Source organism: Indicator indicator, chromosome 16, assembly GCF_027791375.1.
Source record: "Indicator indicator isolate 239-I01 chromosome 16, UM_Iind_1.1, whole genome shotgun sequence".
Lineage (NCBI taxonomy): Eukaryota > Metazoa > Chordata > Aves > Piciformes > Indicatoridae > Indicator > Indicator indicator.
The window spans coordinates 15268300-15289409 of record NC_072025.1 but is presented as its reverse complement, the minus strand read 5'-3'; the positions used below and the strand labels follow the sequence as shown (position 1 = coordinate 15289409).

Below are 21110 nucleotides of genomic sequence, written 5' to 3'. Positions count from 1 at the left end.
TGAAAGCAAGGACAGTGGCTTAGAAAAATGTCTCCAAAAAGGTGAAGAAGATGCTCAAAGAGCCACACAAGGTCACTGTCATTAAGGTAACACTGTATTGACATGGGGATTGGGAGTGGAGACACTCAGGTTCTTGTTGATGAAACTGTTAAAAAGGGAAGTGAGCATTTGCTGGAGGAATTTCAAGTCTTCTCCATTTACTATTGTAATACTCCAGCCTGGCAACTTTGTGCTGTTAGAGCATGTTAATTTAAAATAAATGACATGTGGGACCAAGTTAGCCAAGGATGCTCTGACATACGATGACATAAAATAGCAGCTAAGTAAATCTTCTTTAATGTTCTTCTGAGCCTTTACAATGGCTGTAATTTCTTTACTGCAAAGCCATGTGTGATGAGCCACTGAACTGATGATTTTGGAGGTGAAGGAAACTGCCCCAAAAGAACTTGCTAGCAGAGCGTGATGAGTATGAGGTGTGGGTCCCACCTAAGTTTTAAGAGATGGAGAGTTGAAGTAAGAGGTGATTAACACTGTTCCATCTTGCCTTGGCCAAAAGAAAAAGAAGAAATGGTGCTATCTGCATTTTTATTGTTGTTATTAGTGTTAGGATGCTTTTTTACATATTATTAGATACAGGCTTGGGGCAGAGTGGATGGAAAGTGGTTCAGTAGAAAAGGACCTGGTGATGCTGGTTGACAGTCAGCTGAACATGAGCCAGTTGTGTGCTCAGTTGGCCAAGAAGGCCAACAGCATCCTGGCCTGGATCAGCAATAGTGTGGCCAGCAGGAGTAGGGAAGTGATTGTGGCCCTGTGCTGGGCACTGGTATGGCCACACCTCGAATCCTGGGTTCAGTTTTGGGCCCCTCACTCCAAGAAGGACATTAGGATGCTGGAGTGTGTCCAGAGAAGAGCAACAAAGCTGGTAAAGGGTCTGGAGAACAGGTCTGGTGAGAAGCAGCTGAGGAAACTTCAATTGTTCACTCTGAAGAGAGGAGACTAAGGGAAGACCTCATTGCTCTCTACAATTTTCTTTCCTGCGAGTGTGGTCAGACATTGAACAGGCTGCCCAGGAGGGTGGTGGAGTCACCATCCCTGGAGGTGTTCAAGAAATGTGTGGATATGGCACTTTGGGATGTGGTGTAATGGCTGTGGAGGTGTTGGGTTGATGGTTGGACTCAATGATCTTGGATATCTTCTCCAAGTGAAACAATTCTATGATTCTCTTATTGCCACTGTTATTATCATTATTATTTTTTTTTTTTGGAGTTTGCATTTCTTCAGGATTTTTTGAAGTGTAGTAAATTTAATCCATCATCTGTAAAACTATTTAATCATCACAAACCGTTTGCGTGTTTCCATGAGGCGTTTAGATGTTTTATTGAAGTGCTCACAGGTTGACAGAGCAGGTTCAGTTTAAACTGATGACATTGCTGTCACCACACTGAAGACGGTGTCAGCATTTTCATTTTGAAAAGCAGTTTTTCAGGGGTTTATAAATCAGTCATAAAATACACTCTGGGCTGACTGGGCTGAGGCTGAGTGCTCTGTCTGCTCTCTAACCGATCCAGGCTGCCTCCAAGTGCTGTGCCCTGCTCAGGAGGATACATTACATGTCCTGATAATTCTTGTTACTCTCCAAAATGACTCTAATCCTACCTTGCATGGCAGCATGAAGCAGCCAAAGGAATATAAAATACATCCTGTTGGTTCTTGATAGCATTCATGTCCAGTGGTGCTTGGTTTTGGAGGTTTGAGGAGTAAATATGCCTTCAGCTGAGCCACTTCTCTTGGGATAAGAGACTGCTGTAAGAGGCCAGAATCATAGAATCACAGAATGGTTTAAGTTGGGAGGGACCCTAAAGATCATCTAGTTCCAAGCTCCTTCCCATGGCTGAAGAAGCAGGGTGAGGAGAGTGTTGGTCGGGCTCAATAGGGCTGGTGTATTCTCAAGTCTTCCTACTTCCACAATGGGTTGCTTCTTGGTTTTCCCCTGGATTTTACCACCTCAAAGCTGCCTGCTGAGGAGCGATGTCATGCTCTCAAGATGATACCAAGGACCAGTCTCCTACGTGTCATGAGATGACAGAAGGGAGTTTGGGAAGGGAAAGGAATAGAGTTTTGATCCACGTTGTTCATTGAGGCAAAATATATCATATCACAGAATCATATAATAGAATGGTTTGGGTTGGAAGGGACCTTTAAAGGTCACCTAGTCCAACCCCCCTGCAGTCAGCAGGGATGTCTGCAACTAGAGCAGGTTGCTCAGAGCCCCAAACAACCTGACCTGCAGTGGTTTCAGGGGTGATGCAGGTCACACCTCTCAAGGCAGCCTGGGCCAGGGTCTCACTACCTTGGATATAAAAAATTCTTCCTTGTAGGATTAGACTTCCAGATCCTTGCCAGAAGATCCAAGGTTCATATCTCCAGATAGAATTGGTATTGGATTACACTGAAATGCAGGAAATTAAAGTGATTTTCTTGTGCCACAAACCAAGTAAGTTTTAGAAGTAGAACATGAGCTTGTGTGCTTGGCTAATGATACCTTTCTGCACCTTCTACTTTAAGTCTTCAGTCACCAGAGTTCTTTGCTATCTGTATATTTGTGAGAGTTTTTGAGGGTCACTACTTGTTTGTGACCTTTTGTGGCAGTTTAGGCTGGGTGCCCCCTGCCACTGCCGCATGAGATACACCTCTGGTGTCCTGGGTGCCCACCCACAGGGGTGGACACAGGAAACGACGTATTTCTACCCATAAGTCCTGCACCCTATAAGGCCATCTGCAAAGTCATTCTCTTCCTCTTTCTTCCCTCTCTGCTCCCATGGGAGATGTCCTCTGTTATCGGGTAATGCCGGGGGAGTATCCTCAAGGCCACTTAGGCCTGTCTAGGCCTAATGCCAGGAGGAGAATGGAGGGGGGGCAGTCTCAGACCTGGCCAGCCTGAGACTTGCCTAGCAGTGGGAGGGGGAAGAAAGAGCCCTGGGGGGGTTTGGGTTTACCCTCAGGTGGGAAGAAGGGAAGGATTGGGAATTATGTAACGGGCTCTGTACGCTTTGGGATACTCTTTGTCACTATGCTTTGTAGTTTGTAGGTTTTTTGTAGCCTCACCAATTGCTTTTCCATTTAAACTTTCCATCACTCTCCAATCCGTTTGTGTGAGTCTCATTCTTTTGTCCCTTTCGGGGGCAAGAGACGATCTGTCTGGCCCCAAACCAGCACACCTTTGCAGAAAGATGCTTCTTGAAGCAATATTCCAAGCAGACGTATGACAGTTTCTGTAGTTGTATGCATTCCCACAGACAGGAACACCAATATGCATCCAACAAACATCCTTCCAGCATATCTTTCAAGCACACAGGCATTTCTTCTGAGCAGAGTTAACACTCATTGCATGCAGTGTCAGCTTTGTGGAGTGAGTCTTAGACTCCCATCACACTTGGGCTGGGAGCACAGACAGGTGTAAGAAGAGGTGACTCAGATGACAAAGGCAAGGAGGAGAAGAATGTTTGAAGAAGGTGCTGTAAGAGAAGAAGCTCTAAAGAAGCAGCTTTAAGGTGATTCAAAGCATTTCATTCTAAGATGTTTAACTGCATAAAAGTGATGTAAAGAATCAGGTTTATGTAATCTGGTCAAGGACAGGAATCTTCAGGAGAATTTCTAAGGAGTCTGAAATTTGTGATCAGTGACATATCATCAGCTTTGAAGTGGAAATGATGAAGGTCATGAGCTGATCTGCAGGAGGTTCTGCAAACCACAATTTCATCTTCTGCAGGATTTCACTTATGCCAGCATGATGGTTGGTCTTGCATCACTTTTACACCCTTACCCAAACAATAGCAGATAGCTGTGGGAGGGGCAGTTCTGAGATGCAATGGTTGGTGGTACAGCGTGATTTTGGTAGTGCACTGGAGACTTGATGAGGGTTTGGTAGAAAGGGTTATAATGATGATGGGTAAACTGTGAATGTCAGTGTGACTGCTGGAAGGAGATGTGGACCATCTCTGACCTACAGTGTCAAAAGCTCCTCTGAGCTCAGGCAGGAGGAACATTAATTAAAATAGGCCCTTAGAAGATGGCAAAGGTCAAGCTTAAAAAGGAAGTAAGAATTTGCATTTGATCTTCATGCAGAGCAGGAGTCTTGATGTCATAACAAAATACTTCACTGAACTGAGGTATCTCCCATCAAGGGACAGTTCGTACTGGTCTTGTCATTGCTTTTTGTGTGCTTGGAATGAGAGAATTTTGTTTTACTTGTTTAAACTGGAGAGACTGGGAAAGGCCTTGCCATGGTGATGCTGCTGGTGCCAGTAGAGCCGCTGAGAAGGGCTCATAGCAGACAGCTTGAAGTCATCCTGCAGAATCTTAGTCAATAGCTTGAATTGTTCTCACATTTATGTAGTTTTAGTCAATCTATACAGAATGATGCCTTTCAGAAACTTGTTCTTAGGAAAAAGCTGGCCTAGATTTTCATTATTTTTTTTCCCCTTGAGCTATTTTGAGTGATTTCTCCAAACCGTTTCCTCATCTACCATCTTCAGCAGCCACCAGGATGAAGACAGACAATGTCCAGCTCCAGCCCCATCTTTGTGGCAGCAGAATTGGAAGGAAAGGTACCAGTGCCTGAGGGTTGGGTCATGAATTAATAATTGCTGTGTTGGTGGGGGGAGGCCCATCAGAAGAGCTGGAGACGGGGGAAGTTGCCTCGCAGAGCGCTATCAATCACTCAGTGACCATAACTTCCAGTAATTAGTGTATTTTATGGACCTTTGCTTCAGTGACTCGGAAGCACATATGCTCCACTCCCAGCTAAACTTAGCCAGAGTAATATTCCAGGATGATTTATCCGCTTGCTGCACTGGGATGTAACCCTATATTAGGTGAAGATTGTGAACTAAGCTGCAATAAAGTGGAAGTTTAGGTACAGTTTGCGTGGGGTGAGACCTCAATGTATCATGTTTCTCAGCAATTGCTCTTAGGCCACCCCGGGCAAGCACTGAGGTGGCTAAATAAATAAGACAATTCTCTACCTGAGTGGATGGATGAGTGGACAATGAAGGGATACCATCCCCTGTGGTGTGCATATATAGGATATATATCTATTATATATAGGACTATGTAATGTAAATTAACATTCTGTGGTTTTTATGCTGTGTAGCATAGCTGTTTCTACTTCTAAAACATCAGCATTTAGAAATACTTCTCAGTCAACTCCACCTTTCCCTATTATTTAATTGGTTTCTAATGGTGTATGAACTGTGGAGATGGAGAACAGCTGGAGTTGAGCTGCTTCTCACACAAACCCAGTGTAGTGGAGGTTGGAAGGGACCTCTGGAGATCATCCAGTCCACACACAGCAGCTTGCCCAGGATCACAATGGCCAGGTGGGTTTGGAATCTCCTCAGAGGAGGAGACTCTGCAACCTCTCTGGAGAGCCTCCACCAAAGAAGTTTCTCCTCCTGTTCAGGTAGAACCTCCCAGGTTCCACTTTGTGCCCATTGCCCCTTGTCCTGTCCCTGGGCACCACTGAGAAGAGTCTGGCCCCGTTCTCTTGCCCCTCACGGGCCCTTTAGCTCTTGCTGGGCATTGAGCAGATCCCCTCTCAGGCTGCTCTTCTGCAGGCTAAAGAGCCCCAGGGGTCTCAGCTTTTCCTCCTCACAGAGATGCTCCAGGCCCCTCAGCATCTTTGTAGCCTCCCCTGGACTCTCTCCAGTAGCTCCATGTCTCTCTTGAACTGAACAGCCCAGAACTGGACCCAGTACTCCAGATATGGCCTGACTGAGGAAGAGTAGAGGGGGTAAGAGGAGAACTTCCCTCTACCTGCTGGCCACACACTTCTTCATGCATCTCAGAAGACCACTGGCCTTCTTGGCCACAAGAGCACACTCATGGCTCATGCTGGATTTTTTTCACCAGCACTCCCAAGTCCTTCTCCATGGAGCTGCTTTCCATCAGATTGACTTTTGTTTTTCGTGTAGCTATTGAATACAAATCCAGCACACACAAAAACAGAAAAAAGCATGAAGCCTTTCTTCTCCAACAAGTGGCCTCATTAATCTTTATGGATCATTTCTGTGATTTTTGCAGCCACCAATTTCTGTAGATTGGTCCTGAAAGGCCCAGGTCCCACATTTTTGCCTTTAGAAAGGGCTCTGCTCTTCTGAGCAACACCTTTGAAGACGTAGCCATAAAAGCCTGGTAATAGAAGGGGTTTGTGGAGGGGAAGAAATGTGCAATTTAATCATGATTGTCTGAGCTCTTTAGTTTGCAGTGCATTTCCTATAGTTCATATTTAAAAGAAGTCAAAGTGAAACTAATTATCTTTAATTAAGGTGAATTAGGCTTTGATTTTTAATATATTTTATAGAGAGAGAGCTTCAACTCATCTGCTCAAGCCAAGGAATGTCCCAAAGGTTATTAGGGCATATTTCTGTTGGGCCTGATGGTTATTAGTAATAACCTTCTTCCTCATAGTCCTAGACATGAACAAATCTGTCACTTCATCAGTCTCTGTTACCCACGCTTATGCCCCTCCGCAGGGGTCGCAGATTCCACAAGTTATCAGCTAATGGCCTTATACATTAAAAATTGAAGCTTCCCTCACTCCCAGGCCTTTCAAGGCTTTGTTCTTAAGCCCCAGACACTTTGGAGTGCAGCTGCAAACTATAGGCAGAAGATTAAATTAATTTGTAACTCTTTTCTTTTTTTTCCTTTCCTTTTTTTTTCCCTTCTAGTCCTGCATTACTAAATCCTGCACATTTAATTGAAACCCTACTTCAAGATGCTTTGTGTTTCTGTTCTTCTTTGTTGTCAGTTTAACCTCAGAAGCACTTTAATGCTGGTAAATTGCTGTTATATCCTTTTGGATTCTTCTTCTTTTTTTTTTTTTCTTCTTAAAACCATGCAATAAGAGGACAGAGAAATTGATATTAGAAAGGAAGAGAAATCTTAAAGTAGTTTTTGAGGTATTTAATATTTATTAAGGTCCATACCCTGCAGAGTTTCAGGTGATTTGGAAGCCATCTATCTAGGAATGGATAAATTGGTCTTGGAATGAAACTCCACCTAGGGAATTTTATGTTATCCAGTAGTTAAGTCTGATTTTTAAAGTTTCCTCTGTCTGAATGTTCCCGAAGTGGCGGCTGCCTTTCCATAAAACGAGAGGTTTAACTGCAGTGCACAATCTAAATGCAAAATCCTTAGATGGAAATTTAATTGTGTAAAATGTGCACGAGGTAATTAAGAACAAATTTTAGAACGTTTCAGACTATAAAAGTTCCTCCTTCAGCTGGAGCATGAGCGATATTCTAAGTGCTTATTTTCAATTTGCAGTTATGCTGAGAAACATGGAATGTGTCTGAATTTAAGAATAAAAACATCCCATGCTTTTCAGCATAACTGTAAATTAAAAAACAACTTGCACAACACAGAAAATAATCTAAGTGGGAGACTTTATTGCCTGAAGTGTCCTAAAAATATGTTTGGAACTTCCCTTCCTGCCTCCCTTTCTGAACAAGCTGCCATTGTAATTCTTATTAACAATATACAAGCAGGCAAGGAAAGAGCCATGTGGAGGAAGTGATTTGTTAGTGAGGATTTCTGGATTTCCATTTTTGGTTCCAAGGTGTTAATTTTATTATTTCAACAGGTTATTGTTGCTTTCTGGCCACTTACCTGCACATTAATATATAACCAGACAGGTTAGAGTTGTCACCTAAACTTGTGATCTAATGTTCTTCTTTCTTTCCCATTTTAGATATAAAAATGTCTAAAAGGTATCTTTTATTTATTCATATATATATCAATACCTAAAAGATATCTTTTTTATATATATATATCTAAAAGTCTTAAAGATATCTTTCAATGTAGGTGTGCATATATATATATATATAAAGAAAGATTAAAAAGATACCTAAAAGATACCACTTTTAAGTAATAAAATCATAGAATCATGAAATGGTTTGGGTGGGCAGGAACCCTCAAAGGTCACCCTGTCCAAACCCCCTGTAGTCAGCAGGGACATCTCCAACTAGATCATGTTGCTCAAGGCCCCATCAAGTTTGACCTTAAATATCTCCAGGGATGGGCCTCCACCACATCTCTGGACAACCTGTTCCAGTATTTCACTACTCTGACCATAAAGCTTAGAGTTGCCACCAAAACTGAGGGCTTCGTATTCTGTTTCGTTTCCCTTACCTCTTTTTAGATATAAAATCATGGACTCATAGAATGGTTTGGGTGGGAAAGGACCTTTCAAGGTCATCTGGTCCAACACCCTTGCAGTCAGCAGGGACATCTGAAACTAGAGCAGGTTTCGCAGAACCCCAAACAACCTGTTCTGGAATGGGTCCAGGGATGAGGCATCTCCCACCTCTCTGGGCAACATGGGCCAGAGTCTCATCAAAATCATATACAGGCAATTGGAATTATGTAGGACAGCATTATTCTGATTTATTTCTTGCCGATCTGATTTGATTTTCATATTTCTCTGCTGGCATTACACAGAATGGTAGGGGCTGCAAGGGGGGACCTCTGGAGATCATCCAGTTCAACCCCCCTGCTCAAGCAGGGCACCCACAGCAGCTTGCCCGGGATCACAATGGCCAGGGGCGTTTGGAAGCACTCTGGAGAAGGAGACTCTACGATCTCTCTGGGCAGCCTGCTCCTGGGCTCCAGCACCCTCACAACAAAGAAATTTCTCCTCCTGTTTAGATAGAATGAGCTTCCTGTTTTCCAGTTTGTGCCCGTTGCCCCTTGTCCTTTTACTGGGCAGAGTCTCGAAAGAGTCTGGCCCCATCCTCATGCCTCCCACCCACCCTTCAGCTCTTGCTGAGCATTGAGCAGATCCCCTCTCAGGCTGCTCTTCTCCAGGCTCAACAGCCCCAGGGCTCTCAGCCTTTCGTCCTCACAGAGATGCTCCAGGCCCCTCAGCATCTTTGTAGCCTCCACTGGACTCTCTCCAGTAGTTCCTTGTATCTCTTGAACTGGGGAGTCCAGAGCTGAGCCCCATACTCCAGCTGTGGCCTCACTAGGGCAGAGTGGGGCCACACTGGGTAGGCACATGGCTGAACTGGACAAACGGAGCACTGCAGCTCACGAGGGCTTTCTAAAAGGATGGGGTTTTAAAATTCTTGTATAGTGCTGGGGTATCCATAGGGAAATGAAAAGCAGGTCCTTGATGATTAAACATTCCCCTCCCCTCCTTAATGCTCAGAGCTGCAGAATCTACTGCTCAGTTCCCAAGTAGTGCATCTTCCAATACCTGAAGGGATCCTACAGGAAGGCTGGATAGGGACTTTTCGTAGAGGTTTGCAGCAATAGGTCAAGGGGAAATGGTTTTAAGCTGAGGGGAGAGTAGGTTTAAACTTCTTAGGAAGAAGTTCTTCAGTATGAGGGTGGTGAGACCCTTGATGAGGCTGCCTAGGGATATTGTGAATGCTTCCTCCCTGGAAGTGTTCAAGGCCAGATTGGATGAGCCAAGGCTAGTTGAGAGGCATCCGTGCCCATGGCAGGGAGGTTGGGGTAGATGATCTCTAAGGTCCTTTCCAATCTAGGCCATTCTAGGACTCTATGGTAGTATGAATGGAAATGTTGTGGTTCTGTTACAGTGCTTCAGGAATCTGCAATTTCGTTTTTGAGTTCCGTTGTATAAATGCAAAGGAGAGAAATATTTTATGGTGTGTTTGGTGGTTTACATTCTTTTTGTGTCCTGCATTGGGCTTGTGCTACAAATGTTTCTGTGGCTTCATTGAGGCACATGATGAAGAGTATGAGAATCCCTTTAGTGAAGCTTTAATCTGTTTGTTTTTTGGGGTTGGAGGGTTTTTTCTTTACTTTTAAGTGTGACGCTATTTATAAATCTGAATCTACATACAGAGGTCATTGGTTGGCTGAACTTAAACCATTTTACTTAGTAAATTTAATTAAGAAAATACAGTGCAACTCATAAGCAAATGAGTTTTTCCTAGTTTTAAACCAAACCACCCTCTTGAGTGCTGATTGCCTTGCTCGACCCCTGGTGATATAGAAACAGGCAAAATTAAAAAGGACATTAAAGCTTCATTAAATCTGAAACACATTTAGTACAGTGACATATCTGCAGGCTATTTCAGGGAAGATTACATACTCTTTGCTAAGTTTCTTAATTTATAATACCTTGACAATCTTGTGGGGAGGAAACAGCTCTGGCTAGATGAATCGAGTGATGGTGCAGGGGGGTGCAGAACTGGCACATTGTCTGGCCAGGGCTGTGTTGCTTGAACAGCCCCCAGAAAAACTTGGCCTTTGGAGTATTGGGTCCAGTTCTGGGCTCCCCAGTTCAAGAGAGACAGGGAGAGAGTCCAAGGGAGGCTAGAAAGACACTGCGGGGCCTGGAGCACCTCTGTGAGGAGGAAAGGCTGAGAGCCCTGGGGCTGTTGAGCCTGGGGAAGAGCAGCCTGAGAGGGGATCTGCTCAATGCTCAGCAAGAGCTGAAGGGTGGGTGGAGGGCAAGAGGATGGGGCCAGACTCTGCCCAGTGAAAGGACAAAGGGCAACAGGCACAAACTGGAACCCAAAAAGTTTCACTTGAACTTAGGGAGAAATTTCTTGTTTTACAGTGGGATAACTGTTTCGTTCCTACAGATCAGTAGCTGTTGTAATGACTGTTGTGAAGTCCAGTAGTCACTGGAGCTATGAGGATTTCTTCTGTTCATGGAAAAATGTTGGACATCTATAGGTTTATGTCAAGGTATTTATAGGCTATCACAGCAGCAGCACTGCTTGGGATCTCAAGTAGCTTCTTGTAAGTTAAGGATGGTCCTCCCAAAAGAAGAGAAGATGAAAAAGGGTATGTTCTAGTATGGTCCTTTTGACAGAGCATGACAGAAAATGTAGGGTCTTTGCTTAACTGTTTAGCTGTGTATTTCAAAGCCTGCCATCAGAGAGTGACTGGAGTGAGCTGGGAGGGGCTATGAACCAGAGACAAGAGGTGGCCATCAAGCCTGCTTAGCTCAGGTTGATTTGCCACAAGGAAGAATCTGCTGCAGAGAGAAGCACTGCACTCAGCACTGCAACAGAAACAAAACCAAAAGGCAAATTTGACCCCAAAGAGATGAGTCTTGAAGGCAAACTTGGAAGACAAAGCGCAGAAGAAACCCAGAGTGGGGATTGCGCTTAAATTATATCACTTTGGAGAACCTGGAGGTATGTTACTTGGCTTGTCACCTTCATGTGACCTGTTCCACTGTCTCTTGTAAGCCTGATTGCTTTTACTTTCTGTAGATGTTCATCTGGTGAACCAAGCAAACACAATGGTCGCCAAGTGGATCTGCTCACAACTTTCTGAGTTTCTTTTGAAAGTCATCACCCCAAAAATTGATTCATTTCTTTGGGTTTCTCTTGCATGCCTCTCTTACACAAATGCTTCAGGATCTGCTCTGCTTTTGCAGTGTCTTTCCTCTGTGGATCTGGGAGAGGTTCACTCTCATTGCTAAGGCTCACAGCCACGTGGTTCATATAGTGCCAGCAGCTGAAACTGCAGAAAGGGCACTATCATTGCTGTTCTCTGGTGGCTTCCACCCGTGCTGTCACCTTCTTCTTACTACCTTCTCATCACCTTTCTCCTCAACTGATGAGGCCTGAGTATGTCTGCTGGTCTTTGCCCCATCAGTTCCCCACCTTGCTACCACTCTGTCTGTGCCTTCTTGTTTAGACTTAGGGTACTTTTGTGCTGCCAACCAGGCTGAAATTTCATCATGGGTTAGCACAGCTGCCTCAGCTGGCAATCTGGCCAGGTCAAGTAACCATGGCACTGAGGAGCTCAAGTATCAGTGGTGATATTGGTGCTGTGAGGCAGCTTTCACCCAGCACTGACATGTGGTTTAGCCTTTGCAGAACATGACACAATGGCTTAGACCTTCAGCATTGATGCTTTTGCTGAGTCAGGTGTGAATATAGCTAGTTTATCACACAGTTTATCACTGACAGTAGTGCATCCATACCCTTTTTGGTAGACCTCCTTCTGAGGGCTGGGAAGGGGAGGATTCACAATGGTTAACCAGTGTAGAGAAGCTCCTCTGTAAACCATGGAGAGAGGTGGGTTTCTCCAACAAGCAGGTCAGAATGCCCTGTTGGAGGAGTAAAAAAATGCCCTGTTCCTTTACTGAATAGTAGATAAAAATAACTTAAACTAGTTGCTTTTTGATGAAATTTTCACACAGAATCCCACCATGGTGGGGGTTGGAAGGGACCTCTGGAGATCATCCAGTCCAACCCATCTGCTAAAGCAGGGGCACCTACAGCAGCCTGCCCAGGATCTCAGTGTCCAGGTGGGTTTGGAATCTCCAGAGAGGGCTCTACAACTTCTCTGGGCATCCTGGTCCAGTGCTCTGGCAGCTTCAAATTCTTCCTTAATTTCAAGTGAAACCTTTTGTGTTCTGGTTTGTGCCCATTGCCTCTTGTCCTGTCATCAGCTAAGGTTTGAGTATGGAATAGGAAGCAACTATAGTTTTGCATGAAGAATTTATCATGGAATACTTATTAGCTATGACTTTATGGCAACAGTGGTGTTGGTTTTGGTCTAATACTGATGCTAGCAGGTACTTTAGTAATGCATCAATTGGTTATAAAACAGTGTGGACAACAAATCCACTTGATACCATGTGCAGCTGAAAGCAGATCTGAAGAAAAGACTGAGGGTCTTGTTGTGGGCGCTATGATCTCTCTGACACATCTCAGAGGTTCCTGGGTTGGTTTGAGAGAGAGAGGGAAACAAACCTCAGCAGCATAACCCAGATTTACTCCGAACCAGTTAGGGAAGGACTTTGCGAGTTTCAGTGCACGCTCTACAATACCTGCAGATAATTACCAGTAAAGGTCAGTGTCATTGGCCTCACTATTGAGGCTGAACTGGTTTAATTTAGAGAGTCCTCAGGAACTTGGGCATCAAAGAGCTGTTACTGGGTGGTACAGACAAAAGAGCCTGAGAAAAAAGAGATGTTCTGAAACATAGACCGAGGGTAATTGCTGTGAACAACTCCATTCTAAATACAGCTCTTTGTGTGTTTGCAGAATTACTTTTGCTGACACTTTCCAATTTATACAATAGTAAGAGTTGAGTACTTTTCTCTCTTTAAGGAAATGTGCCCTCCATGCAAATCTATATAACTAGACAAATATTATTTCCTTTCCCAGCTTGCTCTTGGGAGGTTTCCATATCCTCAGGTAAGATTGTTCATTACTGCTGTTTGCCACTGTGACATTCATTCCTATGTATGAAGGTGCAGAGAGCAATTGTGAACATTTGAGCCACATACAAATAAATCTGTCCTGTTAAATTGAAAAGTGGTATCTTGAAGGAGTCATTTAGAAATCTCTATTGATTTTTTTTTTTCTTTTTTCCCCTCTCCCTTTTTTTTCTCTTCTCCAAACTCTAGATTTCCCTTTCCTGGAGACAATGAAAATTATAATGCTGTTAATGATTGTTTTGTTGGGAGATTACAAAATAACCCAGTGTGCACAACAATGCTTTTGAAGCAGGGAGTTGTATCACTCCCTTTTTATATTTGAATATTTAATTGTAAATTTGAAGTATGGTGCAATGGCCTAAAATCTCATCAAATCAAAACTATGTCAGAGAATCACAGAATTGTTTTGGTTGGAAAAGACCTCTAAGTCCAACCATCACAGAATGTCAATTATTCAATGTCAATGGAATAATTAAGGGAACTCTGAATTCTCCTTTTTTACAGGACCTAGTATTAGTATTTTATTTAGATACTGGTATTTTCTGACTTCCCACTAACTCAATTTGGTTGAAGCTGGTGATAAAACAGTTTCCATCTTCAGTGGCAATGCTTAAGCCAGGGCTTAGCCCTGCATTACCACATAACATTTTACTTGGCTCGGAAAAAAACCATAAAGCTCTGAGCAAAACAACCAATCCAGAAATAGGTTTTGATGATTCCTTTAAATTCTCATTGCAAAATGCATGTTAGAATTCACAGTACCAAACTGTTCTGCTCAAATTATTCTTCCCTGGGAGAAGGGGAAAAGTGAAGTGTCCAGGGACTAAAATGAATTATTTGAATGTGGGTTTTATGTTTTCGTATGTTTTATGAACACTGCTTTCTGCATCTTGGTCTGTACAGATCAGAGTGCCTGGAGGCATGTCTGATTTAAAGGTGGTGTTGGTCTGTGCTCTTTAAGCATCTATTAACTTGCTATTATTATGCAAATAACTGTTGTAATACACATACTAATTTATGCATGGTTAGATTATGCAGATGCCTCACAAACATGGTTATTGAATAATAGGCTGGGACTCATTCTCTCTCCCATTTTTATAAGCTGTTTTAAGCAAATTCTCTTGACACTTTTATGGACTTGCAAAGGTTTCGCACATGGAGAAATATCCTGATTTTCCACTTTCTCATCTCCTATGGAAAGCATTTACAGAGTGAGAGAGCTGGAGCACAACATACTTTGCATATTTTATCCATATTTTAAACCAGACTCTCTCCTTTGAAGAGAGGACTAAAAAAAAGCAGCTCTTGTGTTGAAGTGTCCTCCATCCATTGACCTACTCACTTGTGCTTGTGGAGTGTCCTGATGTTCATTGTATTCTGACACTAAATCAAGGTGACATGGGGGTACAGTTTAAGATGGCACTCCAAGTGTTTGAGCTTGGGGAAGGAAGTTGGAGATTGGACATTCTGCAGGATTCTAGACAAAAATCCCTTCTCTGAGTTAGGAGCAGAACATGATTGCTAGTTTTAAGATCCTTTTTTGCTGTTCTAATTAAAAAAGCAGCTCGAGTTTGGAAAAAGAATATTTGGCAAGGCAGCAGCCCATGAAATTGTGTATATTTTTTAATGTAAAAGAGTTGAGGAGGTGAAACTTTTAAAACATAGCTATTAAGCTTTTCAAGCAAGTGCTTTTCATAAGGAGTGTTATGTGAGGAATATGTATTTTAGAGACAGAGATGGGCACAAGAACCACTCTGATTAGGGAGAGAATTAGTAGGATGGGAGGATTTAGTGTCTAAATATCTATTTATCACCCTGCATAAGGGCCTGATTCTGCAGTCATTCACTTGAGGAAATCCTCCTCACTTCAGTGGGCTTATTCCACTGAATGAAGCTAATCAAATGTGTGTTTGCAGAAATTCTTCCCAAATAACTTGGAAGTTGCTTCTCTGAAAATGGGAAGTATGGAGTTGTGTTGGAGGACAACTGAAATGAATCTCGGTCTCCAGCTGTAGCTAAAAAAAAAGTATCTTTTTTAAATTTGTTTTCCCGTTTTCTCTTATTTTTAAGACACAGACAAACGAGATGTATAAATTCAGTTTAAATTAATCAGATTTACGGGGGGGAATCACTGCAGCAGGGAATCCTGCAATATGCCAGAAGGCTAAAGGATGATTTATTTTCTTTTCTGGCCTTTAGTAGAGTATTTTAAGGATCAAACTTATCACTTCTCCTTTTCCACATCTTTTGTAAGTATTCATTTTGCTCATGCTTGTTCCTCACACTCTCATTATTTAATCTTAAATAATGAAGTCTTACCTTGCAAGTACTTAAGTGTATGAGCAGCTACTCCTGTAAGTGAAATTGCTTATGGTGTGATCTGTTCTGCTCATGACTATTTATTTACTTTGGCAGTCAGCAGCAGACTATGAAGTCAGTTTCATATCAAGACAAAACAAATGATCAATAACTCTAAACACACCCAACAAGCCGAATTATTGTAGATTTATTTTGCCTTGATATGCAGGTAACCTCAGAATCTGTAGCTGACTGCCAAAGGATATAACAAATAGTCATGATCAGAACAGACTTTTCCACTCTAAAAACTTCACACAGGCAACTCTAAAATGTAATAAAATTCTAGAGTTGTTATGGAATTGATTGTTCTATTGTTTGCTTTCCTGGCATGGGATTGCCTCATGCTATTGCTCACCTGCTGTAGTGTACAACTCCTTTAGCAGGGTGTGATGCTGTAGGATTCTGAGTAGGTAGGCACTTCAGGGGCTATTCTTCCCCTGATGTGTTTGCATAATTCTATTAAAACTAAGAGGAATGGTGCACGTTCTCACACAGACACAAAAAACACTCCTTTTAAATAAAGTTCTTTCCTGCATAACCATTTAAAAAAGAAAAGAAACTCCTTTCACCAAACCCAGCTGCTAGCCCATAATCCATCCAGGACCTGAAGAAAAGAAATTAAGTTTCAAATTCCTTTTGAAAGTTCAATATATGTTACTTTGATGTTAGGTATCTAAGCAGAAAGAACAGGTAAAAAAAAAAATTAAAAAAAAAAACACCAAAAAAAAGGGACAAAAAGGAAAACCAAACCACAAAATATATTTAATTAAATTTGAAGTTGGCACCCCAAAGATGTGCAGTGGCTGAAGAAACCACGCGACATTCGGGTTGGTCACGGGGATTTGGATTCACTACATTGTCTGCAAACACTGTGAGGACAAGGACTTGTTTAATGATAATGCAATTGAGGAGGAATGAAAAGAATTGCCCACTAAATATTCTCAGCTTGTAGTCAAACTTTGTACAAAGCAGGATGTTAAAAAGACCTCTCATCCATTAGGGAAATACTCCAAAGGAATAGGCAGTACTCAGCTGCTGAGGGTTTAATCAGCTCTAGGAAAGCAGGTATCACCAGCACTGGATTAAAGATACTTTTGCATTGCAAGGAATATTTTCCTGGATCCTTTGGCCTCATTTAAGAAATTACACCAAAATGAACTGAAGATGGGGAAGGGAAAAAAAAAAAGACAAAAAAAAATTGACTGGAAAAAAAATTGACTAGAAAATAATTTGACCCCCAAAAAAATGATCCCCCCCAAAAAATCAACCAAAAAAAATTGACTAAGAAAAAAAATGGACCAAAAAAAAATTTTACCACCAAAAAATGGACTAAACCAAAAAGTAACCAGAAAAAAAAGTGACAAAAAAAAGAAGAATTTGACCAGAAAGAAATGGTCCAAAAATAATATGAATCAAAAAGATAAAAAGGACGAAAAAGAAAATGGATCCAAAATAAAAAAGGACCAAAGAGGAAATGGACCCAAAACAAAATGGACCCCATAAAAAGTAGCAAAAAAAAGTTACCAAAAAAGATTTTTTTTAAAAATTAGACAGAAAAAAGTATTGACCAGGGGAAAAAAAATCTCCAAAAATTAAATGGAACCAAAAGAGAATGGAACAAAAAGAAAAATTGACCAAAAAAAAAAAAAAGCCAAGAAATATTTGACTGAAACCATTGAACAAAAAAAAAAATTACCAAATAAAAAAATCAATTAAAAAAAAGAAAAAACAACCAAAAAATTGACCAAAGAAATCCACCAAAATCAAATCCTGTCCCTTCTTCTACCCCATCCGTCTTTACCTCCCCCCCAATCTGAGCAAATACAGCCCCTGGTATTGTAAAGCTTTGAATGTTTTCACAGCCCATTAATTTATTACTTCTCTTTCCTCATCTTTAAATTTTTTTCCCCTTTTTTTTTTTTCCCCTGGTTTTTTTTTTTTTTTCCCTCCCCAACTCAGCCTCCCCGCTGCTACAGCGATTTTCATCTTGTTGTTAATTTTCCCTGCTCCATATGGAGCTCCAGACATTTCACCTGGAGGCTGTACTAGATTTTGCTGTAGCGATCGCACTTCCGGAGGCCAAAACTGTCATTTAAGGTTCCTGGTGCATCTGTCTACGCCAGGCTTTTTTAACACCGGCACCGGGAGAGTGTGAATAACAAATGGGATGCACCTGAGATTCGGATGATTAGTGTGTTCCATGAAATCCAGGCGACTCCTCAGCAGATCGCTGGAGGGATGGGGAGGACTAACCAGCTACCCACCCCGGGTTGAAGCTCTCTACTCGCTCTCCTGCTCAACACCTTCCGTTTGGGCACCAACATCCCGGCAGCCTGAACACGCGCGGAGAGGAAGGAATATTTCATCCTGCCTTGTCATTGATTAGAAAAGAGCCCTTTAATTTCATTTCACCCCATGTTGTGATTAATTTGCATTCTTTGTCAGAAGTTAATGGAGTTTTTTATGGTTCACTCTGAAATCCTTGAAGACATCAGAGTTGATCTGATGTTTATACAACCGCCAGCGGAATTTTTCCCTGTGATTGATGGGGAGCTTGATGTTATTCCAAACGGCTTTTTAAGCTGTTTTTAAGAATTATTTGAATGAAATGCAAGCAAGATATTGTTATAACGCTCAAGATTATCTGTTAAAAATCTGCTTCAAATAAAGAACATGATAAGTAGGGGGAAAAAAAAGAAAAAGGAGAAAAGATCAAAAAGGACAGGAGAAATGATGAATGCAGGAGATGTTATTTGTTAAAACAGAGAATCCACGGAGCCTAAGAAGTTACTTCTAAATCTGGTGAAAGAGAGACCTTAATTGAAGACTCTTCAGATTAAGAGTTTGGTTTTTGCAGGATAATAAATAACGGGGATGAGTTAGTGAAGAATTTAGTGAGAGTTTAATTTTGCCCTTCATTTTTTTCAAATTCTCCCAGCTTTTTCCCCTTATTATTATTTTATTCCTCCAGATGCTTCACCCTTTAGATTTTTAATTCCCTCAGACTTCTCACTTCCATTTCTTTATTCTCCCAGCTTTTTCGCCCTCATTTTTTTTATTCTCCCACCTTTTCCCCTTTATTTTTTTATTCTTCCAGATTTTTCACCTTTATTTCTTTTATTCCCGTAGCTTTTTTACCTTGATTTTGTTTTTAATTCTCCCAGCTTTCTTCACTTTCATTTTTTCATTCTCCCAGCTTTTTCACTTTCATTTTTTCATTCTCCCAGCTTTTTCACTTTCATTTTTTCATTCTCCCAGCTTTTTCATTTTTATTTTTTCATTCTCCTAGCTTTTTCACTTTGATATTTTTTTTTTTTCCCCAGCTTTTTTCACCTCCTTTTTTTTTTATTCTCCCAGCTTTTTCACCTTCATTTTCCCAGCAAAGCAAGCACAGAGCACTGGTGTCTCTAACTGGGAGAGACAAGACTGTCAAGCCTGTTAGTTCAACAAAATGATGACATATTACTCGTCTCCAGGAAGAGACCTTCTTAAATCCCACTGCAAAGAAAGCATAAGTGGATAATAGGAAATTTTATAGCCCAGGAAAGCACTCACTACAGACTTGCCATTGGTTTGCTCTGGAAGAAAATAATGCAGGAAGAAAAAAAAAAATCAAGCAAGCAATGTGCTTTTTGCTCCTCCTGTGAGGGAGAAGGTTTTGTACGTCTCCCAAATCCCAGCATATCTAAAGCATCGGATGCAGCATGTGCTGTGGCTGCTGGGTCAGATCCTCAGCTGGAGCAGATGACTCTGGGGAGCACAGGGGACAATGCAGCCTTACACCAGCTTTGGGACACGTCTCCTTTTGCCAGCAGGGGAAAAAAGAGATCTTACAAATTTCTGTAATCTTTTTATTTATTTTAATTTCTCCTACCAAAGCTGGCTTGTTTGGGCTTGGTTTTGATTTATTATTTTATTTTTGCTGGATTTTGAGTTATTGGTTGGTTTTTTGTTTTCTGGCTTTTCATCAGCAAATTCAACCCTGTGAATTTCTGCAAGTAAGATTTAATTCTAGGTCCAAAAGCTCTTGTGCAAGCTCTGCTGTTTAAAGCAGCTTAATTTATTTACTGGCTCTTAGTTTGCTAAATAATTGCATGGTTGTTCAGCGAAGTTGCAGCTTTCTGATCCCTGCCTTACCGTGGTCTGAGATTCTTTTTGTTCTATGTAATCCATACTATTGACCAAATTTGGCCTGGTTTCATTTAAATGTAAGCAGGTTGTCAAGGAAAAAAATATTTAGTTTAACTTGGCATGTAAAGTAGCCATTTTACTGTTGTTTTTCCAATTGACAGAAACATGCTTTAAACATTCATTTATTTTGAGAGACTAAATTGAGGGGTTTGTTACAGCATCTTTCCTAGTAAGACAGAAATGTTTTCCTTCCAGATAGATCATTATATCCACCCATTCCAAAGCCATTAAACACTGTTCAAATGCTAATGCCAAAAGACTGAATTAAATTAGGGGGTAATATCTTAAATATGATAGATTTGGGCAAAGAGTTTTGCTTTTAGACTGGATGCCAGAAACCATTGACAACATTTTAAGTCATCTGCTATTATTTTAAACTCTTCTCAATTTGTTCACAGAGGTTTCACTGTGTATATCATCTATGAGCTAACAGGCTTCAGACACGTTTTGGTTTACTATTTTTTTTTCTCCTTAGCCAGAAATAAGTCAGAACTTAAATTTATGTATCAGAAACTTGCTGAGAAATGGGAGTTTTAATTTTGCTTTTTTTGAAAATGGAGAGATGTTAGCCAAAAAAAAAAAAAAAACCTACTAGAAATACAGAGTATAAAAACAAATCAATGCTTTTTATTTTAATCCTTGTCTTTTTTTTTTTTTTTTAACATGTCAAATTGAGGTTTGAATAATATGGTCAAGCTTGGAAATACAGGTACCTAGCTGTGGTGGTTTTCACCCTGGATACTAGTAAATCCTTATTTTAGAATATGCTTGAATATCTTTATTATGTGATATTAGCTTAGGTTTTGAAAGACTGATTTATTGGGGTTTTTTGTTTGTTTTCTAACCCTAACAATTCTAGGCAGTCTGAAGGATCAAGGTTAGGGGATGTTCTGTGACCAGCATTCCAGGGCTTGTTCCATCCCCATTCCCCTTGTCTTTTGCAAACCTCATACCTGGCACAGCTGTCAGCTTCCAACCTCTGAAAAGCTCTGTTTACTCCAGGAGGATGATGAAAACTACTCCAGATAGTCACCCCTGGGTGCATCTTTGCAATGGGGATGGAAGTTTGTGTTTTCCAGGTAGTTTTGGTGCTGTCTCCCTACACAACCTGTATTCACTTAATGCAGTGAGCTTTTGTTGCTCCCTTATGTCGTCCTCCCCTCACAGCACTGTGCTGTCTGCAGAAGGTGAGCAAGACCCCAAAATGATATTTGTTGCTGTGAGAGCTACTTACCACAAGGGAAAAAAAATCCAGGAGGAAATACTGAAATCTGTTCAGAGAATTTTTTGCAGATATATGAGGATGTCCTGCATGAGCTGGTGCTTCTCTGGGTGGAAGATG

General features: G+C 41.4%; 1 protein-coding gene across 1 annotated transcript in view; it reads left to right on the top strand.

Annotated features, from left to right (window-relative positions):
* The window catches only part of MAP2K5 (mitogen-activated protein kinase kinase 5), a 150914-nt gene that overhangs the window by 83537 nt on the left and 46267 nt on the right, over positions 1-21110 (top strand). Inside the window, exon 17 of the mRNA XM_054387914.1 lies at positions 13167-13196. Within this exon, the coding sequence (XP_054243889.1) occupies positions 13167-13196 (30 nt within the window). The remainder of the gene's footprint in view (positions 1-13166; positions 13197-21110) is intronic.